This window comes from Salmo salar, chromosome 03 (assembly GCF_965601325.2).
Source record: "Salmo salar chromosome 03, fSalSal1, whole genome shotgun sequence".
Taxonomy (NCBI): domain Eukaryota; kingdom Metazoa; phylum Chordata; class Actinopteri; order Salmoniformes; family Salmonidae; genus Salmo; species Salmo salar.
Window position 1 is genome coordinate 50,804,139 of NC_138293.1, and position 23,448 is coordinate 50,827,586.

Sequence of the window (23,448 nt, forward strand, 5' to 3'; positions counted from 1 at the left end):
TTTAACTTTTTCCCTCACTCAACTTTTTTCATTCAACTTTTTCACCCCGGAGGTTTTATCTGGACATGGTTCGTCAGGACTTCAAACAGCCGAAGCTAAGTAACATTAACATGATGCCTTCTAATTGCAGTCGTTGTACTTATAATATACAGGAGAACGATCGCCTTACGGCAAGGATAGCTGTGCTGCAAGCCCAGCTTCAGACGCGATCGTTAGGCAAGGGTAATTTCAGTGTAGGAAAGGATGAAACAGCGTCTGTGCCACCAGTAAGTACAGATAGTAACGTTAGTATAAACCCCCTCGCACGGTCCCCGCAGCCAGACATCTTTCTCATGGCTTCTGGAGGGAAACGCTGTAGGAATGCTCAACCGGTGTCGCTTATTCAGCCGACAGAAACTTTCAACCGGTTCTCCCCATTAAGCGAGTCGGAGTCGGAGGCCGAGACTTCTCTGGTCTCTACTCCTCCCGCTGTGGGGTCTGAGACGCCGACGGCTCCCACCATTAGCTCTGACAAATTGAAAACCCTAGTCATTGGCGACTCCATTACCCGCAGTATTAGACTTAAAACTAATCATCCAGCGATCATACACTGTTTACCAGGGGGCAGGGCTACCGACGTTAAGGCTAATCTAAAGACGGTGCTGGCTAAAGCTAAAACTGGCGAGTGTAGAGAGTATAGAGATATTGTTATCCACGTCGGCACCAACGATGTTAGGATGAAACAGTCAGAGGTCACCAAGCGCAACATAGCTTCAGCGTGTAAATCAGCTAGAAAGATGTGTCGGCATCGATTAATTGTCTCTGGCCCCCTCCCAGTTAGGGGGAGTGATGAGCTCTACAGCAGAGTCTCACAACTCAATCGCTGGTTGAAAACTGTTTTCTGCCCCTCCCAAAAGATAGAATTTGTAGATAATTGGCCCTCTTTCTGGGACTCACCCACAAACAGGACCAAGCCTGGCCTGTTGAGGAGTGACGGACTCCATCCTAGCTGGAGGGGTGCTCTCATCTTATCTACGAACATAGACAGGGCTCTAACTCCTCTAGTTCCACAATGAAATAGGGTGCAGGCCAGGCAGCATTCTGTTAGCCAGCCTGCCAGCTTAGTGGAGTCTGCCACTAGCACAGTCAGCGTAGTCAGCTCAGCTTTCCCCATTGAGACCGTGTCTGTGCCTCGATCTAGGTTGGGCAAAATTAAAAATGGCGGTGTTCGCTTTAGCAATCTCACTAGTATAAAGACCTCCTCCATTCCTGCCATTATTGAAAGAGATTGTGATACCTCACATCTCAAAATTGGGTTACTTAATGTTAGATCCCTCACTTCCAAGGCAGTTATAGTCAATGAACTAATCACTGATAATAATCTTGATGTGATTGGCCTGACTGAAACATGGCTTAAGCCTGATGAATTTACTGTGTTAAATGAGGCCTCACCCCCTGGTTACACTAGTGACCATACCCCCCGTGCATCCGGCAAAGGCGGAGGTGTTGCTAACATTTACGATAGCAAATGTCAATTTACAAAAAAAAAAACAACAATGACGTTTTCGTCTTTTGAGCTTCTAGTCATGAAATCTATGCAGCCTACTCACTCACTTTTTATAGCTACTGTTTATAGGCCTCCTGGGCCATATGCAGTGTTCCTCACTGAGTTCCCTGAATTCCTATCGGATCTTGTAGTCATAGCAGATAATATTCAAATTTTTGGTGAAAGCCAAAAGGCTTTCGGAGCCATCATCGACTCAGTGGGTTTTGTCCAACATGTCTCTGGACCTACTCACTGCCACAGTCATACTCTGGACCTAGTTTTGTCCCATGGAATAAATGTTGTGGATCTAAATGTTTTTCCTCATAATCCTGGACTATCGGACCACCATTTTATTACATTTGCAATTGCAACAAATAATCTGCTCAGACCCCAACCAAGGAGCATTGAAAGTCGTGCTATAAATTCTCAGACAACCCAAAGATTCCTTGATGCCCTTCCAGACTGCCTCTGCGTACCCAAGGACGTCAGAGGACAGAAATCAGTTAACCACCTAACCGAGGAACTCAATTTAACCTTGCGCAATACCCTAGATGCAGTTGCACCCCTAAAAACTAAAAACATCTGTCATAAGAAACTAGCTCCCTGGTATACAGAAAATACACGAGCTCTGAAGCAAGCTTCCAGAAAATTGGAACGGAAATGGCGCCACACCAAACTGGAAGTCTTCCGACTAGCTTGGAAAGACAGTACCGTGCAGTATCGAAGAGCCCTTACTGCTGCTCGATCATCCTATTTTTCCAACTTAATTGAAGAAAATAAGAACAATCCGAAATTTCTTTTTGATACTGTCGCAAAGCTAACTAAAAAGCAGCCTTCGCAAATGGAGGATGGCTTTCACTTCAGCAGTAATAAATTTATGAACTTCTTTGAGGAAAGGATCATGATCATTAGAAAGCAAATTACAGACTCCTCTTTAAATCTGGGTATTCCTCCAAAGCTCCATTGTCCTGAGTCTGCACAACTCTGCCAGGACCTAGGATCAAGGGAGATACTAAAGTGTTTTAGTACTATATCCCTTGACGCAATGATGAAAATAATCATGGCCTCCAAACCATCAAGCTGCATACTGGACCCTATTCCAACTAAACTACTGAAAGAGCTGCTTCCTGTGCTTGGCCCTCCTATGTTGAACATAATAAACGGCTCTCTATCCACCGGATGTGTACCAAGCTCACTAAAAGTGGCAGTAATAAAGCCTCTCTTGAAAAAGCCGAATCTTGATCCAGAAATTATAAAAAACTATCGGCCTATATCGAATCTTCCATTCCTCTCAAAAATTTTAGAAAAAGCTGTTGCACAGTAACTCACTGCCTTCCTGAAGACAAACAATGTATACGAAACGCTTCAGTCTGGTTTTAGACCCCATCATAACACTGAGACTGCACTTGTGAAGGTGGTAAATTACCTTTTAATGACGTCAGACCGAGGCTCTGCATCTGTCCTCGTGCTCCTAGATCTTAGTGCCGCTTTTGATACCATCGATCACCACATTCTTTTGGAGAGATTGGAAACCCAAATTGGTCTACATGGACAAGTTCTGGCCTGGTTTAGATCTTATCTGTCGGAAAGATATCAGGTTTGTCTCTGTGAATGGTTTGTCTTCTGACAAATCAATTGTAAATTTCGGTGTTCCTCAAGGTTCCGTTTTAGGACCACTATTGTTTTCACTATATATTTTACCTCTTGGGGATGTCATTCGAAAACATAATGTTAAATTTCACTGCTATGCGGACGACACACAGCTGTACATTTCAATGAAACATGGTGAAGCCCCAAAATTGCCCTCGCTAGAAGCCTGTGTTTCAGACATAAAGAAGTGGATGGCTGCAAACTTTCTACTTTTAAACTCGGACAAAACGAGATGCTTGTTCTAGGTCCCAAGAAACAAAGAGATCTTCTGTTGAATCTGACAATTAATCTGGATGGTTGTACAGTCGTCTCAAATAAAACTGTGAAGGACCTCGGCGTTACTCTGGACCCTGATCTCTCTTTTGAAGAACATATCAAGACTGTTTCAAGGACAGCTTTTTTCCATCTACGTAACATTGCAAAAATCAGAAATTTTCTGTCCAAAAATGACGCAGAAAAATTTATCCATGCTTTTGTTACTTCTAGGCTGGACTACTGCAATGCTCTACTTTCCGGCTACCCGGATAAAGCACTAAATAAACTTCAGTTAGTGCTAAATACGGCTGCTAGAATCCTGACTAGAACCAAAAAATGTGATCATATTACTCCAGTGCTAGCCTCCCTACACTGGCTTCCTGTTAAGGCAAGGGCTGATTTCAAGGTTTTACTGCTAACCTACAAAGCATTACATGGGCTTGCGCCTACCTATCTTTCCGATTTGGTCCTGCCGTACATACCTACACGTACGCTACGGTCACAAGACGCAGGCCTCCTAATTGTCCCTAGAATTTCTAAGCAAACGGCTGGAGGTAGGGCTTTCTCCTATAGAGCTCCATTTTTATGGAATGGTCTGCCTACCAATGTGAGAGACGCAGACTCAGTCTCAACCTTTAAGTCTTTACTGAAGACTTATCTCTTCAGTAGGTCCTATGATTAAGTATAGTCTGGCCCAGGAGTGTGAAGAGGAACGGAAAGGCTGGAGCAACGAACCGCCCTTGCTGTCTCTGCCTTGCCGGTTCCCCTCTTTCCACTGGGATTCTCTGCCTCTAACCCTTTTACAGGGGCTGAGTCACTGGCTTACTGGTGTTCTTCCATGCCGTCCATGGGAGGGGTGCGTCACTTGAGTGGGTTGAGTCACTGACGTGGTCTTCCTGTCTGGGTTGGCGCCCCCCCCCCCCCCTTGGGTTGTGCCGTGGCGGAGATCGTTGTGGGCTATACTCGGCCTTGTCTTAGGACGGTAAGTTGGTGGTTGGAGACATCCCTCTAGTGGTGTGGGGGCTGTGCTTTGGCAAAGTGGGTGGGGTTATATCCTGCCTGTTTGGCCCTGTCCGGGGGTATCATCGGATGGGGCCACAGTGTCTTCTGATCCCTCTTGTCTCAGCCTCCAGTATTTATGCTGCAGTAGTTTATGTGTCGGGGGGCTAGGGTCAGTCTGTTACATCTGGAGTATTTCTCTTGTCTTATCCGGTGTCCTGTGTGTATTTAAATATGCTCTCTCTAATTCTCTCTTTCTCTCTTTCTGCCTTTCTCTCGGAGGACCTGAGCCCTAGGACCATGCCTCAGGACTACCTGGTATGATGACTCCTTGCTGTCCCCAGTCCACCTGGCCGTGCTGCTGCTCCAGTTTCAACTGTTCTGCCTGCGGCTATGGAACCCTGACCTGTTCACCGGACGTGCTTGTTGCACCCTCGACAACTACTATGATTATTATTATTTGACCATGCTGGTCATTTATGAACATTTTAACATTTTAACATTTTGACCATGTTCTGTTATAATATCCACCCTGCACAGCCAGAAGAGGACTGGCCACACCTCATAGCCTGGTTCCTCTCTAGGTTTCTTCCTAGGTTTTTGGCCTTTCTAGGGAGTTTTTCCTAGGGAGTTTTTCCTAGCCACCGTGCTTCTTTCACATGCTTTGCTTGCTGTTTGGGGTTTTAGGCTGGGTTTCTGTACAGCACTTTGAGAATATCAGCTGATGTACGAAGGGCTATATAAAAATAAATTGTATTTTGATTTGATGAAGGCCTTATTCATGCAGTCTCCTCTGAACAGTTGATGTTGAAATGTATCTGTTACTTGAACTCTGTGAAGCATTTATTTAGGTTGCAATTTCTGAGTCTGGTAACTCTAATGAACTTATCCTCTGCAGCAGAGGTAACTCTGGGTCTTCATTTCCTGTGGTGGTCCTCATGAGAGCCAGCTTCCTCATAGCGCTTGAAGGATTTTGCACCTGCACTTGAAGAAACTTTCAAAGTTCATGACATTTTCCACATTGACTGACCTTCATGTCTTCATGTAATGATGGACTGTCGTTTCTCTTTGCTTATTTGAGCTGTTTTTGCCATAATATGGACTTGGTCTTTTACCAAATAGGGCTATTTTCTGTATATCACCCCTACCTTATCACAACACAACTGATTGGCTCAACTGCATTAAGAAGGAAAGAAATTCCACAAATTAACTTTTATCATGGCATATCTGTTAATTGAAATGACTTCAAATCAAATTTTATTTGTCACATCTGTCGAATACAACAGACCAATAGACCTTACCGTGAAATGCTTACTTACAAGCCATTAATCAACAATGTAGTTCAAGAAATAGAGCTAAGAAAATCAAAATCAAAAAGAAAGAAAATCAAAAAGTAACACAAGAAATGAATATAACAATAACAAGGCTATACACAGGGGGTATCGGTACCGAGTCAATGTGCGGGGCTACAGGTTAGTCGAGGTAACTTGTAAAGTGACTATGTATAGATAATAAACAGCGAGTAGCAGCAGTGGGGTGGGGGTGGGGGGTCAATTTAAATAGTCCGGGTGGCCATTTGATGAATTGTTCAGCAGTCTTATGGCTTGGGGGTAGAAGCTGTTGAAGAGCCTTTTGGTCCAAGACTTGACGCTCCGGTACCGCTTGCTGTGCGGTAGCAGAGAGAACAGTCTATGACTTGGTTAACTGGAGTCTTTGACAATTTTTTGGGCCTTCTTCTGACTCCGTCTAGTATATAGGTCCTGGATGTCAGGAAGCTTGGGCCGTACGCACTACCCTCTTTACCGCCTTATGGTCAGATGCCAAGCAGTTGCCATACCAGGCGGTGATTCAACCGGGCAGGATGCTCTCGATGGTGGAGCTGTAGAACTTTTTGAGGATGTGGGGACCCATGCCATATCTTTTCAGTATCCTGGGGAGAAAAGGCATTGTCGTGCTCTCTTCACAACTATCTTGGTGTGTTTGGACCATGATAGTTCGTTGGTAATGTGGACGCCAAGGAACTTAACTCTCGACCCGCTCCATTTCAGCCCCGTCGATGTTATTGGGGGCCTGTTCGGCCCTTCTTTTCCTATAGTCCATGATCAGTTCCTTTGTCTTGCTCACATTCAGGGAGAGGTTGTTGTCCTGGCACCACACTGCCAGGTCTCTGACCTCCTCCCTATAGGCTGTCTCATCATTGTCGATGATCAGGCCTACTACTGTTGTGTCGTCAGAAAACTTAATGATGGTGTTGGAGTCGTGCTTTGCCACACAGTCGTGAGTGAAGAGGGAGTACAGGAGAGGACTAAGCACACACCCCTGAGGGGCCCCAGTGTTGAGGATCAGTGTGGCAGAAGCATTGTTGCCTACCCCTACCACCTGTGGGTGGCCCGTCAGGAAGTCCTGGCTCCAGTTGCAGAGGGAGGTGTTTAGTCCCAGAGTCCTTAGCTTAGTGATGAGCTTTGTGGGCGCTATTGTGTTGAACGCTGAACTGTAGTCAATGAACAGCATTCTCACATAGGTGTTCCTTTTGTCCAGGTGGAAAAGGGCAGTGTGGAGTGCGATTGAGAGTGTGTCATTTGTTTATCTGTTGGGGCGGTATTGCGAATTGGAGTGGATCTAGGGTTTCTGACATAATGGTGTTGATGTGAGTCATGACCAGCCTTTCAAAGCACTTCATGACTACCGATGTGAGTGCTACGGGGCGGTAATCATTTAGGCAGGTTACCTTCGCTTTCTTGGCCACAGGGACTATTGTGGTATGTTTGAAACATGTAGGAATTACAGACTCGGTCAGGGAAAGGTTGAACATTTCAGTGAAGACACTTGCCAGTTGGTCCGTGCATGCTTTGAGTACACGTCATGGTAATCAGTCTGGCCCCGCGGTTTTGTGAATGTTGACCTGTTTAAAGGTCTTGCTCACATCGGCTACGAAGACCGTGATCATGTAGTTGTCCAGAACAGCTGATGCTCTTATGCATGCTTCAGTGTTGCTTGCCTTGAAGCGAGCATAAAAGGCATTTAGCTCGTCTGGTAGGCTCGCGTCACTGGCAGCTTGCGGCTGTGCTTCCCTTTGTAGTCCTTCATAGTTTTCAAGCCCTACCACATCCGACGAGCATCGGTGCCGGTGTAGTAGGATTCAATCTTAGTACTCTATTGACACTTTGCCTGTTTGATGGTTCGTCTGAGGGCATTTCTTATAAGCGTCCGGATTGGTGTCCTGCTCCTTGAAAGCGGCAGCTCTAGCCTTTAGCTCGGTGGGGATGTTGCCTGTCATCCATGGCTTCTGGTTGGTATATGTACGTACAGTCATTGTGGGGACAACGTCGTCGATGGACTTATTGATGAAGCTGGGGATTGAGGTGGTATACTCCTCAATGCCATTGGATAAATCCCAGAACATATTCCAGTCTGTGCTAGCAAAACATTCCTGTAGTGTCATTAATTTCAGGTGACTACCTCATGAAGCTGGTTGAGAGAATGCCAAGAGTGTGCAAAGCTGTCATCAAAGCAAAGAGTGGCTGCTTTGGAGAATCTCAAATATAAAATATATTTTGATTTCTTTCACACTTGTTTGGTTACTACATGATTCCATATGTGTTGTTTCATAGTTTTGATGTCTTCACTATTATTCTACAATGTAGAACATTTTACAAATTAAGAAAAACCCTGGAATGAGTAGGTATGTCCAAACTTTTGACTGGTACTGTATAATATCTCTCGCTCTCTCCATCTTCTCCTTCATTTTGGAAGAAGTTCAACTATTGTCTTTCTCTCTCTTTGAGCTAAATAAGCTAAATCACCATAAGCTAACTCATAAGCTGTAACTTATGCTTTCAGTGCTAGATTAATTATCTGATCCATTGATTGGGTGGACAACATGTCAGTTCATGCTGCAAAAGCTCTGATAGGTTGGAGGACATTCTCTGGAAGTTGTCTATGGAAGGGGGTGAGAACTACGAGCCTCCTAGGTTTTGTATTGAAGTCAATTTACCCAGAGGAGGACGGAAACTAGCTGTCCTCCGGCTACACCATTGTGCTACCCTACCGAATGATGTTGAGGCTACTGTAGACCTTCATTGCAAAACTGTATGTTTTAATAAATTATTTGGTGACGTGAATATATTTAGTATAGTTTTATCTGAAAAGGATAACTTTTTTAATGTTTCACTATTTTTATGAAACTCACTGAGGAGGATGGTCCTCCCCTTCCTACTCTGTGGAGCCTCCACTGTTGTAGATCAATGACTGTCAACACAACAATTACATGCTTAGTTCGACACTGAAGGAGAGGACACAGTTGTCACAAAGGGTGAGAGGTATTTTCGGAAGGTAGAAAGTAATTTGAGCAAAAAAATCTGTGAACCAGCGATTCATAACATTTGACTCTATTTCCTGGCCAATGCATGCTACATTTTGACCAGTTTGGGGTCTCGTAGACCGATGCACTCGTCTGCACTCATATCTTAAACATTTGAACCGGGACTGATGGGTATTGGTGAATCGTTACATCCCAACCCTCTTAGAAAAACATATGCTAAATAGAAGCATATAGGGTTCTTTGTTTTGTCCCCTTAGGGCAACCCTTTTTGGTGGGTTCTTCATAGAACCCCCTGTGTATGGTTCTACCTAGAACCCTATATGAAGGGTTCTGCCTAGAACCCTCTATAAAGGGTTCTACCAAGAACAAATTTTATAATCTCAAGGTCCTTGCTAGAACCCTGTATGAAGGGTTCTACCGAGAACCATTTCATCTTTGGAGGGTTCCTCCTAGAATGATCTATGAATGGTTCCACCAACCTTATTAGCATTTAAAATTACGTTATTTATGACAATAATTGCATATATCATAAGGCCTTTCTTTGAGGGCCTAGTTATACCCTAACACAGTGGTGTTAGATAACTCCTGGTTTACAGGCTACATCAGGTGAACTGGAACAACCATCCCAGTATCGGGTCCAATGAGTATACCTACTAACAGAATGGATTAGTTTGTTATTTATCTTTGTGTAGCATAGCATTAATCAACCAATAAATGTACATGCAAAAACAGATATTAAAACAAACAATTCTGATTATCACCCTGCAGTAGAGCATGCTGGAAAATATGGCTCTATGTAGATAGAACCCTTCTTGACTTCTAAATAATCCTTCTTGCCTTCCAAAGAATCATCAAAGAACCCTTTCTTCCAAAAATGTTTTTAGGATGTTAAAGGTTCTAGGTAGAACCCTTTGCCTTACAAAGAACCCTTGTCTTCGGATCAAAGCAGTTCTTGGTAGAACCCTATCCCTTTTTTCTAAGAGTGCAGTAAAGGGCATATTGCTTAATGTCGAGTGATTGAAAACATGCATCCAAATGGGAAGGGGACGAGACCAAATGTCCTCTTTGCTCTGCTCTTTTGTCTCCTTCAGATCTTGTTTGCCTTTGTCAATGGATTCTCTGGTCAGATTCTGTTTGAGCGCTGGTGCATCGGCCTGTACAATGTGGTGAGTGTTTATCTGATTTACTCTCCTCTCTCCATTACTGTGAAAGAGCCTGTTTTATAATTCCCCTCCCCTGTTGCTCTCTGGCAAGAAAACTAATTTGCTGTGGCACCCCAGACGTGTTCCCCTTACAGCAGGACCATATCATCATATCCTGAGACATTTCCCAATTATTTATGACCTGCTGTTAAGTCCATATTCCCCTCGTGCCCCGAACTATGTACTGAATGTGGAAAGAACAACAGCCTTGCATGCCCCCAAAGAGTGTAGTTAGTGAAGGTGGTCATTTGTGAATGATAAAGGAGCAGGTTGAATAGAGCAGCACACAACCAGCTCTGGGCAACTGATGTCCCACAGGGTTCGGTTTTGGATCTAATGAACCTATGTTTCCTGTCTGTCAAATGAAATGAGTGAACGGGTGGAAAGAATGTGTATTTTAATACTGCAACAAAAAATGTGAATAGTACATTGTTTGGGTTTCAAGGAGTTGACGTGTAGCTTTACACCTTTTATTAAAGATATACCCAAGTTCATAAACAAAAGCGAGTGAGGGAAGTGAGAGGAGAGAAGTGCCCGCACACCGTTGACGGAACGCTAATGGAAGTGATTTCATCGTCGACCAAGAAATTAGAACATAGTCACCGCTCTGGCTGTTTTTGAGATTGCTCAGTAAACTGCCAACATTTTAAACCAGCAACAGTGTATGGGGGGGTGGGCTATTTTTTCACTTTACCTAAAATGCAGGGAAATTCCACCAGCTCTGTGGGAGTCTGTTGGAGGCAGTGGCCCGAATCCGCCCCTCAATGGCAATGCTTGGCACCCTGAATGAGAAACGATGCAGTGGAGCACGTCCTCCTGCATCCCACCAGCCCCAGCCTGCAGTCTGGAGCCTGCAGATGGGCCAGTGGGGAACTCACACCACTGACTCGAAGAGTCCCCCAGATATACAATACTGACACTTCTCACTCTGTTCTCTCATTCCTCTCTCTCATTCTCTTTCTCTCTCTCAGTAGCTGCTGCAGAGTGAAACATTACAACACCACATAGAAATTACACTTGCTCCACGAAAATACCTGCTAACTAGTCAAGGGCGTCGCAGATGTTCGTCTGAGATGTCTTTTGAATATGAATGGAGTGTGTCGAATCAAAATAAAACTCCAAAAGTGCTACACGCTCGACAGCCTCCACTCAATAGAATCAGGGCAAGTCATAACTTCAGCATATGGCAATCAATGCAAATGATAAGCAACATTTTTGGGGGATTTCACTGTTTACAAAACAAAAAACAGTTTACAATGTTCACAAATGTGGGATGAACTGGGCATGATGGGCAATGATGGGCAATGATGTATATGAGAGGCTTTGAAGCCACTGATTGGCCATATTGGCACTCCAAAGTAGTAAGTAGACCTTCATAGGAATGAATGGAATTCTACAGTATTTCAATTACATATATTTAAGTATTTTTGTTGTTGTAATGGGGACAGTAACATTAGTAATCTCAACAACGACAAAAATATTTAAGGAAAATGTTTTTAGATATTTTTTTTATTTATATGTTTAGATCACATAATATTATTTAAAAGTATGCATTAAGGTGTCTGTAATAGAATAAACATGTAGACATTAAAACATGCATTTCTATAGCTTCCAAAATATCTTTTACAATGGTGAGGGAGTGCCAAGATGGAGGCGTGGTGACTTTAACATCTAGTGTAGAAATAATTTGCTAATGGACAGGATGAATTGTATCTTATTGTTGATACTTTTCTTGGTATTGTTTGGCCCATGGTAAGCAAACTGTTTCTTTTCAGACCTTTTCCACATTTTGTAACATCACAGCCTTATTCTAAAATAATTTCAATTGTTCTACACACAATACCCCATAATGACAAAGCAAAAACAGGTTTTTAAAATGTTTGCAAATTTATACAAAATAAAAAACCTCTAATATCACATCGACATAAGTTTTCAGACCCTTTACTTAGTACTTTGTTGAAGTACCTTTGACAGTGATTACAGCCTTGAGTTTTCTTGGGTATGACGCTACAAGCTTGGCACACTTGTATTTAGGGAGTTTCTCCCATTCTTCTCTGCAAATCCTCTCAAGCTCTGTCAGGTTGGATGGGTAGCATTGCTGCACAGCAATTTTCAGGTCTCTCCAGAGACGTTGGATCAGGTTCAAGTCCGGGCTCTGGCAGGGCCACTCAAGGACATTCACAGACTTGTCCCGAAGCCACTCCAGCGTTGTCTTGGCTGTGTGCTTAGGGTCGTTGTCCTGTTGGAAGGTGAACCTTCGCCCCAGTCTGAGGTCCTGGAGCAGGTTTTCATGAAGGGTCTCTCTGTACTTTGCTCCATTCATCTTTCCCTTGATCCTGACTAGTCTCCCAGTCCTTGCTGCTAAAAAACATCCCCAAAGCATGATGCTGCCACCCCCATGCTTCACCGTAGGGAGGTTTCCTCCAGATGTGACACTTGGCATTCAGGTCAAAGAGTTCAATCTTGGTTTCATCAGACCAGAGAATCTTGCTTCTCATCTGAGAGTCCTTTAGGTTTCTTTTGGCGACTTCAAGCGGGCTGTCATGTGTCTTTTACTGAGGAGTGGCTTCTGTCTGGCCACTCTACTATAAAGGCCTGATTGGTGAAGTGCTGCAGAAATAGTTGTCCTTCTGGAAGGTTCTCCCATCTCCACAGAGGAACTCTGGAGCTCTGTCAGAGTGACCATCGGTTCTTGGTCACCTCCCTAACCAAGGCCCTTCTCCCCCGATTGCTCAGTTTGACTGGGCGGCAAGCTCTAGGAAGAGTCAAGGTAGTTCCAAACTTCTTCCATTTAAGAATGATGGAGGCCACTGTGTTCTTGGGGACCTTCAATGCTGCAGACATGTTTTGGTACCCTTCCCCAGATCTGTGCCTTGACACGATCCTGTCTCTGAGCTCTTCGGAAAATTCCTTTGACCTCATGGCTTGGTTTTTGTTCTGACATGCACTGTCAACTGTGGGACCTTATATATACATGTGTGTGCCTTTCCAAATCATGTACAATCAAGTTGTTGAAACATCTCAAGGATTATTAATGGAAACAGGATGCACATGAGCTCAAATTTGAGTCTGATAGCAAATTGTTTGACTACTTATGTATTTTTTTTCTAAAAACCTGTTTTTGCTTTGTCATTATGGGGAATTGTGTGTAGATTGAAGGAAAAAAATATGTAATCCATTTTAGAATAAGGTTGTAACGTAACAAAATATGGAAAAATTCAAGGAGTTCGAATACTTTCCGAATGCACTGTATACAGTGCCGTGAAAAAGTATTTGTCCCTTTCTGATTCTCTTTGTTTTTGGCATATTTCTGACACAGAATGTTATCAAATCTTCAACCATAACCTAATATTAGATAAAGGGAACCTGAGTAAACAAATAACACAAAATGTTGATACATATTTCATTTATTTAATTAACAAAGTTATGCTACACCCAATGCCCCTCTGTGGAAAAGTAATTCCCCCTTACACTCAATAACTGGTTGTGCCACCTTTAACTGGTTGTGCTCTGTATCAGAGAATTCTAAAGGAGAATGTCAGGTCATCCATCCGTGAGCTGAAGCGCAGCTGTGTCATGCAGCAAGACAATGATCCTAAACACACAATCAAGTCTACATCAGAATGGCTGAAAAGCAACACATTTAAGTTCAAAGTCCAGATCTAATCCTGAATTGAGATGTTGTGGCAGGACCTGAAACGAGCAGTTCATGCTCGAAAACCCACAAATGTTGCTTAGTTAAAGCAGTTCTACATGAAAGAGTGGGCCAAAATTCCTCCACAGCGATGTGAGCCTGATCAACAACTACAGGAAGCGTTTGGATGCAGTCATTGCAGATAAAGGCGGCACAACCAGTTGTTGAGTGTAAGGGGACATTAACTTTTTCACACAGGGGCATTGGGTGTCGCATAACTTTGTTTATTAAATAAATGAAAAAAGTATTAATATATTGTGTTATTTGTGTTTATCCAATATTATGTTTTGGTTTAAGATCTGATCAAATTCAGTGTCCAAAATATTCAAACATTTTGAAAATCAGAAAGGGGGCAAATACTTAGCCGAAAAGGACATCATTAGTGTCCGTGTTTTCACTAATGCAGTAATGGAATAAATTATATCTTGAAGGTCCTTGTGATTATGAAAAGCCTGGCTTTCATTAGGTTACTCACTGAGGAACGATAAGACTGTTTTCCCATCCAAAATTGTATCTGATAGCGTCTTTGCTAACAGGCCGTTAGTTGAGTCTACTGGGCCTTTGAGTTTACTACCTTTATCCTCACTTCTTGGTTTTGTGATGGGAAATGTTGAACAATGCAAAACAGTGTGGTTTAATTTGACATGTGTGTTTGTGTGTTTAGATTTTCACCGCTCTGCCTCCTCTCACTCTGGGAATATTTGAACGCTCATGCAGGAAAGAGAACATGTTGAAGTACCCGGAACTCTACAAAACCTCCCAGAATGCCATGGGCTTCAACACCAAGGTAGGTCATGTGTCTGTTTGTGTCTGAACGTTAGAGGAACATTGTCTCAACGATTCCTTCATTTTCTGTCATTCCACTTTTACCCCTCATGTTGTTTGTCTGGGCCACATTTCCATTCATAGTGTAGTAAATTCTTAACTATTTTCTAAGCTTAAATAGGTTTACTAAGGTTTACTTAGCACCAACAAACAAAAAGGGAGATATAAGACTGCAATCAACCAGGCGTTTTTTTCTTTCTTCTAACCTCTGTTCTGTCTCCAAATTGACATCCTTTACACACAATGGAGACTTGATAAGCTCCGAAATGCTCCAAACTGATTTTAGGTCAGTCTAATGACAGAGAGTGAATCTGCGCATCTGCCCCAATTAGTCTGTGTCTTACGCGTGGGGTCTCTCCACATAATGATCACCAGTCTTACCAGGTGCAGTGGTCAGAGGGTGTCTGCCTGCCTGTCTCTCTATCTATTGGGGGGGGGGGGGTGCTGTCCGTTAGCTTTCCCCTGCTGTCTGTTAACAAAGATGTCTCCCCTTCTCCACGCCTGCCCCCCTTCTACGGCCTTTAACCCCCCATCCACGGCACACCTAGCCCCCTTACTTTACAGGCGTGGAGACCCGGTTAGTGCCGCATGGAGACAGATTAAAGCCCGAGTGGCCATGGAGGTCAGGGGCGACATGGGGAGATAGTGGGCCAGAGAGAGGGGTGGAGGAGGGGGAAGGTTAAAGGGAGAGAGTGTGCTCTGCTGTGAGGATGTGATGGCATAAACTGTGGAAAATTATGATTGTTTTTTAAGCAAGGGGCTGTTTGAACTGGAGGCCTTCTGCCTGGTCAGGCTGGTTTAGCCTAAGTACTTTAAATAAGATAACCCCAGTCTACTGGTCTCTCCCCAGAGAGTTAGTCTGCATGGTGTCAGTCACCTCACAGTTAGAGTTGACCCATGGACCTCAGCCGGCATGTCCCTCTCACAGCTTTTATTTCTGTTTGGGTGAGAGAAGGGCTCCATATGACCAAGTGTTATATGACCCTCCAGGGAATAGCAGGGTGACATTGTGCAAGGCAGGCCGTAGTCTCAGTTTTGTGGTTTCAAGTCGCCCTGCAAATCAAGACTGTCAAAAAACTGACTTGTTGATTCAAATTGGTTTTCTTCCATTTTCGTTTGACTCCTTGCTAAAGCCCTGTAATAATGACTTGTCCAGGTCACCGTGGTGTTTTCACTGGCCTGTCCACGCTTTCCCTCCGATAAATTTCAATGCTGCATGGCCCGAGGCAAGGTGCAAAAATCCAGCAGGAATTTGCCCGAAACCCCTTTCTTTCTGCACGCAACAGATACTGTCTGAGCGAATTAAAGGCATTTGTGTTGAGGAGGTGAGAGAGAGCGGGCCGGGGAAGGGTGTGAAATATTTCAGGCGTCGCCGCCTGCACCACTGTGTCCCCTTTCATTTTTAATTGCATTTTCCTGACACTTAAGTCACTCTAATAAACCTCAGTCCCCCGATGTGGCCCCCAGTAATTACACTGCCATTTTCCTCCATTTACTCTTCCCCCACTCCCTCCTCTCCTCCCTTGCTCTGCGCAACAGCATTAAAGAGGAAGGACAGGAAATATTTGGCCCGATATAAACGACATCCTTTCATGCTTTTTTAAGCAATTAGGTACCGCACAATGGGCCCGAATCTTTTAGCCAGGGCACGGACATGGACAGGCCGGCATTCATGCCAGAGTTCTTAGCAACCTACCGGGATACAGCGGTGGGGGGAGGGGAGTGAGGCTTCACTATGACAAATGATTATGAACATTTATTGATTTAATTAGCATTCATTGGGGTGCTGGGCATTTGTAAAGGCTTATTGTTCCACACTGTGTTGTGTTGGGGCAAAGTGAGGATGGTGATGTGAGGTGGGGTTGTTGTTCCACACTGGGTTGTGTTGGGGCAGAGTGAGGAGGGTGATGTGTGGTGGGGTAGGGGTGGGGGAGGCAGGGACAGGGACAGGGGGGGAAAGTTGTAGGCTACTTGCCAGTTGAGGCTAATTGGGTTTAAACATGTAATTGTAACATTGGAGATAATCTATCACACATTGAACCACAGAGATGGGGGGGTGAGGGGTACATCCATCAGATGTAGTGATCACAATATACTAGCCATATCAAAGTTCCAAAGGCTGGGCATAATATTGTGTATAAGAGGTCATACAATATGTTTTGTAGTGATTCCAATGTTGTTGATGTGAAGAATATTTGTTGGTCTGTGGTGTGTAATGACGAGCAACCAGACATTGCACTTGACACATTTCTGAAATTTGTTATCCCAGTTAGCATGCACCTATTAAGAAAATGACTGTAAAAATGGTTAACCTCTTGGGGCTATGTGGGACGCTAGCGTGCCCCCCGTGGTGCACCCTATCAACAGCAGGTGCATTTCAAGAGCGGCAAATTTGAAACCAAATAAATGTCAAAATTCAAATTTTTCAAACATACAACTATCTTACACCCTTTGAAAGATAAACATCTCCTTAATCTAACCACGTTGTCCGATTTCAAAAAGATTTTACGGCGAAAGCATAAAGTTAGATTATGTTAGGAGAGTACATTGACAATAGCTGTGTGTAATGTTTTGTCAATTCAAAGACAGGCGTCACCAAAACCATAAAACCAGCTAAAATGATGCACTAACCTTTGACAATCTCCATCAGATGACACTCCTAGGACATTATGTTAGACAATGCATGCATTTTTAGTTCTATCAAGTTCATATTTATATCCAAAAACAGCGTTTTACTATGGCGTTGATGTTCAGGAAATCGTTTCCCTTCAATAACCGGCAGTCAAGTCAGCACCACAAATTAAATAATTAAAATTAGAAAACATTGGTAAAATATTATATTGTCATTTAAAGAATTATAGATTTACATCTCTTGAACGCAATCGACTTGCCAGATTTAAAAATAACCTTACTGGGAAATCACACTTTGCAATAATCTGAGCACTGCGCCCAGAAAAATACACTTTGCGATACAGACAAACGGCCATGTTGGAGAGATCTAAAATCGAAAATACTATGTAAATAATCCATTACCTTTGATTCTCTTCATCAGATGTCACTTCCAGGAATCCCAGGTCCATAACGAATGTAGTTTTGTTCAAAAAAGCTCATCATTTATGTCCAAAAAGCTCCGTGTTGTTCGCACATGATCTAAGCCCGCCGGACTTCACTTCATGAACGAGGGGAAAAAAATATATTTACGTTCGTTCAAACATGTCAAACGTTGTATAGCATAAATCATTAGTGCCTTTTTTAACCAGAACATGAATAATATTCAAGGTGGACTAATGCATTCTCTTTTAAAACGTATTGGAACGAGGGTACCCAACATGACCTCGCGCGCCAGAGTCTAATCGGCCATCACCGTTCCAAGGCTCTTGTTCGGTCAGATCTCATAGTAGAAGACTCAAAACACTTTGTAAAGGCTGGTGACATCTAGTGGAAGCAATAGGAAGTGCCAAAACATTAATCAGCCCCTGTGTGTTTCAATGGCATAGGCTTAAAGGTAATTCAACACATCAGGTATCCACTTCCTGTCAGAAAATGTCTCAGGGATTTGCCTGCCAAATGAGTTCTGTTATACTCACAGACACCATTCAAACAGTTTTAGAAACTTTAGGGTGTTTTCTATCCATATATAATAAGTATATGCATATTCTAGTTACTGGGTAGGATTAGTAACCAGATTAAATCGGGTACGTTTTTTTATCCAGCCATGAAAATACTGCCCCCTAGCCCCAACAGGTTAAATCCCTGTGGATTAATGAGGAATTAAAACATTGTATGGTTGAGAGGGATGAGGCAAAAGAGATGGCAAATAGGTCTGGCTGCACAACCGATTGGCAAATGTACTGCAAATTGAGAAATCATGTGACTAAACTGAATAAAAAGAAGAAAGTACACTATGAAACAAAGGTAAATGATATACAGAATGATAGTAAAAAGCTTTGGAACACCTTAAAGGAAATTTGGGGCAAAAAGGCAAACTTGGCTCCATCATTCATTGACTCAGATGGCTCATTCATCACAAAACCTACTGATATTGCCAACTACTTTAATGATTTTATCATTATCATTGGCAAGATTTGCAAACTTAGGCAAGACATGCCAGCAACAATCTCCGACGCTACACATCCAAGTATATCTGACCAAATTATTGTAATTTTGAATTCCGTAAAGGAAACGTGGAAGAGGTGACAGAATTATTGTTGTCTATCAACAATGACAAGCCACCGGTGTCTGACAACGTGGATGGAAAATTACTGAGGATAATAGCGGACAATATTGCCACTCCTATTTGCCATATCTTCAATTTAAGCCTACTAGAAAGTGTGTGCCCTCAGGCCTGGAGGGAAGCAAAAGTTATTCCCCTACCTAAGAATAGGAAATCCCCCTTAACTGGCTCAAATAGCCGACCAATCAGCCTGTTACCAACCCTTAGTAAACTTTTGGAAAAAATGTGTTTGACCAGATACAATGCTATTTTACAGTAAACAAATTGATAACAGACTTTCAACACGCTTCTAGGGAAGGACATTCAACAAGCACACCACTTACACAAATTCTGAGGGTTGGCTGAGAGAAGTTGATGGCGGCTGTTTTGTTAGACTTCAGTGCGGCTTTTGACATTATTGATCATAGTCTGTTGCTGGAAAAACGTATGTGTTATGGCTTTACACCCCCTGCTATGTTGTGGTTAAAGAGCTACCTGTCCTACAGAACACAGAGTGTGTTCTTTAAAGGAAGCCTCCAACAAATGGAAGCCTTTAAAACCTGTTGGGGATACCCCTTCCCGTTCGGATCCCGTTAACGGGATTGCTTGACAAGATACAACGCGCGAAATTCAAAACAGAATAAATCGAATAATTTAAATTTCTCAACAATCAACTATCTTACACCCTTTGAAATATAAACATCTCCTTAATCTAATCACGTTGTCCGATTTCAAAAAGGCTTTACGGCGAAAGCATAAAGTTAGATTATGTTAGGACAGTACATTGAAAATAGCTTTGTGTAATGTTTTGTTAAAGACAGGCGTCACCAAAAGCAGAAAACCAGCTAAAATTATGCACTACCCTTTGACAATCTTCATCAGATGACACTCCTAGGACATTATGTTAGACAATACATGTATTTTCTGTTCTATCAAGTTCATATTTCTATCCAAAAACAGCATTTTACAGTGGTGGTGAAATTCAGAAAATATTTTCCCTCAAATGCTGCCGGTGAATCAGCGGGACTGGTGAATCATGGAGCGGGACTGGTGAATCAGCGCTACAATTTACAAAATTACTATTCGAAAACATTGGTAAATTATAATATTGTCATTCAAAGAATTATAGATTAACATCTCGTGAATGCAACCGCATTGCCAGATTTCAAAATAACTTTACTGGGAAATCACACTTTGCAATAAATGAGGTGCTATGCTAAGAAAAATAGGCTAGGCGATACATGTTAGCGCCATCTTGGAACCATCTAAAATCAAATATACTATTGTAAATATTCACTTACCTTTGATTATCTTCATCAGAAGGCACTTCCAGGAATCCCAGGTCCACAACAAATGTAGTTTTGTTCGAAAAAGTTAATAATTTATGTCCCAATAGCTCCTTCTTGTTAGCGCGTTCTGTAGGCTACTCAAAATGTACCGAAGCCCGCGGGACTTGTCGCCACGAAAGAGCAAAAAAATTATATTTACTTTCGTTCAAACATGTCAAACGTTGTATAGCATAAGTCATTAGGGCCTTTTTCAATCAGAACTTCAATAATATTCAAGGCGGACGATTGCATTGTCTTATAAAACGTTTCGGAAAGAAAGGGTCCCCACACGCATGCGCGTCATAGTAGACATGGCCATCCGCCTATGACCAACTTTCCAGGCCTCTCGTTCGGTCAGTTTTTACAGGAGAACACTCAAACCACTTTGTAAAGACTGTTGACATCTAGTGGAAAAATTAATCCTAACTCACTGTGTGTTTCAATGGCAAAGGTTTGAAGTGATTCCACACATCAGATTTCCACTTCCTGTTAGGATTTATCTCAGGGTTTTGACTGCCATATGAGTTCTGTTATACTCACAGACACCATTCAAACGGTTTTAGAAACTTTTGTGTTTTCTATCCAAATCTACTAATTATATGCATATTCTCGTTTCTGGGCAAGAGCTGTAAACAGTTTAAATCGGGTACGTTTTTTATCCGGCCGTGCAAATACTGCCCCCTATCCCCAACAGGTTTTAATGGAAGCCTCCAACAAAATCCAGGTAGAATCAGGAATTCCTCAGGGCAGCTGTCTAGGCCCCTTACTTTTTTCAATCTTTACTAACGACATGCAACTGGCTTTGAGTAAAACCAGTGTGTCTATGTATGCAGATGACTCAACACTATACACGTCAGCTACCACAGCGACTGAAATGACAGCAACACTTAACAAAGAGTTGCAATTAGTTTCAGAATGGGTTGCAAGGAATAAGTTAGTCCTAAATATTTCAAAAACTAAAAGCATTGTATTTGGGACAAATCATTCACTAAACCCTAAACCTCAACTAAATCTTGTAATGAATAATGTGGAAATTGAGCAAGTTGAGGAGACTAAACTGCTTGAAGTAACCCTGGATTATAAACTGTCATGGTCAAAACATATTGATACAACAGTAGCTAAGATGGGGAGAACTCGGTCTATAATAAAGTGTTACTCTGCATTCCTAACAGCACTATAAACAAAGCAGGTCCTACAGGCCCTAGTTTTGTCACACCTGGACTACTGTTCAAAGAGGGATTTTGTAATTGGCTCAGAACAGGGCAGCACGTCTGGCCTTGGACGTACACAGAGAGCTAACATTGTCAATATCTCCTGGCTCAAAGTGGAGGAGAGAATAACTTCATCACTACTTTTATATATGAGAGGTATTGACATGTTGAATGCACCGAGCTGTCTGTTTGAACTACTGGCACACAGCTCTGACACCCATGCATACCCCGCAAGACATGCCATCAGAGGTCTCTTCACAGTCCTCAAGTCCAGAACAGACTATGGGAGGCACACAGTACTACATAGTGCCATGACTACATGGAACTCTATTCCACATCAAGTAACTCATGCCAGCATTAAAATTAGATAAAAAAAACAGATAAAAATACACCTTATGGAACAGCGGGGACTGTGAAGCAACCCAAACATAGACATATGCATACAAACACACAATAACATACACACATATACACATGGATTTTGTGTAATAGATATGTGGTAATAGAGTAGAGGCCTGAGGGCACACACTTAATATGTTGTGAAATCTGTTATGAATGTATTGTAATGTTTTTAAAATGTATAATTGCTAATTTTGCTGGACCCCAGGAAGAGTAGCTGCTGCCTTGGCAAAAACGCATTAACTTCAATAAGGAGGTCGGTTTTATAATTTGTCTAAAATAAGAAATTGTGTTTTTATAGACCAATTTTATGAAGTTGACGAGTGCTTTTTACAGAAGTGTGATATTAAATTGGTCTTGTATCCTGCCAAAAATGTATTAAAAAGTTTAAATATTGTCACGATCGTCGTAATGAGCGGACCAAGGCGCAGTGTGAGTTGAGTTCCACATACTTTATTTCACAGTGAAACTACCAAAAAAAAAACAATAAACATAATACGAACGTGAAAGCCGTAGTGCTAAACACACTAACACAAACAATATCCCACAAAAGCAGGTGGGAACAGGGACACCTTAAGTATGATCCCCAATTAGAGACAACGATAATCAGCTGCCTCTAATTGGGAACCATACTCAATCATAGAAATTAATCGACTAGAACAACCCCTAGTCACGCCCTGACCTACAACACCATAGAGAACCAAGGGCTCTCTATGGTCAGGGCGTGACAGTACCCCCCCCCCCCCCCCCCCCCCCCCCAAAGGTGTGGACTCCGGCCGCAAAACCTGAAACCAAATGGGGAGGGTGGGGGTGGACTAGTGTCGGTGGCGGCTCCGGTGTGGGTCGCCCCTGCATCCGGATCCGGACATGGTGCCGGGCTGAACGCCATGCCTCGACTGGGCATCGGTGCAGAGGAAGGCTCTGGCCTTGGAGCGGAACTGGATGCCTGGACTGGGCATCGGCGCAGAGGAGGGCTCTGGCCATGGAGCTGGGTTGGACGCCGTGCCTGGACTGGGCACCGGCGCAGAGGAAGGCTCCTGCCATGGAGCGGGACTGGACGCCATGCCTGGACTGGGCACCGGCGCAGAGGAAGGCTCCGGCCTTGGAGCGGGACTGGACGCCGTGCCTGTAGTGGGCACCGGCGCAGAGGAAGGCTCCTGCCAGGGAGCGGGACTGGACACCATGCCTGGACTGGGCACCGGCGCAGAGGAAGGCTCCGGCCTTGGAGCGGGACTGGACGCCGTGCCTGGACTGGACACCGGCGCAGAGGAAGGCTCCTGCCATGGAGCGGGACTGGACGCCATGCCTGGACGCCATGCCTGGACTGGGCACCGGCGCAGAGGAAGGCTCCTGCCATGGCACCGGTGCAGGAAGCTCCGGGCCGTGGACCGTCACTGGAAGCTCCGGGCCGTGGACGTCACTGGAAGCTCTGGGCCGTTGACCGTCACTGGAAGCTCCGGGCCGTTGACCGTCACTGGAAGCTCCGGGCCGTTGACCGTCACTGGAAGCTCCGGGCCGTTGACCGTCACTGGAAGCTTCGGGCCGTTGACCGTCACTGGAAGCTCCGGGCCGTTGACCGTCACTGGAAGCTCCGGGCCATTGATTGTCACTGGAGGACAAGTGCGGGGAGCCGGCACAGGATGTACCGGGCTGGAGAGGCGCACTGGAGGCCTGGTGCGTGGAGCCTGCACAGGTGGCACTGGACTGATGACACGCTCTTCAGGGCGAGTGCGAGGAACCGGCACAGGACGTACCGGGCTGGCGCACTGGAGGCCTAGTGCGTGGAGCCGGTACAGGTTGCACCGGACTGGTAACACGCTCTTCAG

The 23,448-nt window shown here is 43.7% G+C and overlaps 1 protein-coding gene across 1 annotated transcript in view; it reads left to right on the forward strand.

Annotated features, from left to right (window-relative positions):
• The window catches only part of LOC106600634 (phospholipid-transporting ATPase IA), a 172,312-nt gene that overhangs the window by 112,256 nt on the left and 36,608 nt on the right, over nt 1–23,448 (forward strand). The window contains exons 9-10 of the mRNA XM_082973546.1: nt 9,842–9,916; nt 14,311–14,433. Of these exons, the coding sequence (XP_082829672.1) occupies nt 9,842–9,916; nt 14,311–14,433 (198 nt within the window). The remainder of the gene's footprint in view (nt 1–9,841; nt 9,917–14,310; nt 14,434–23,448) is intronic.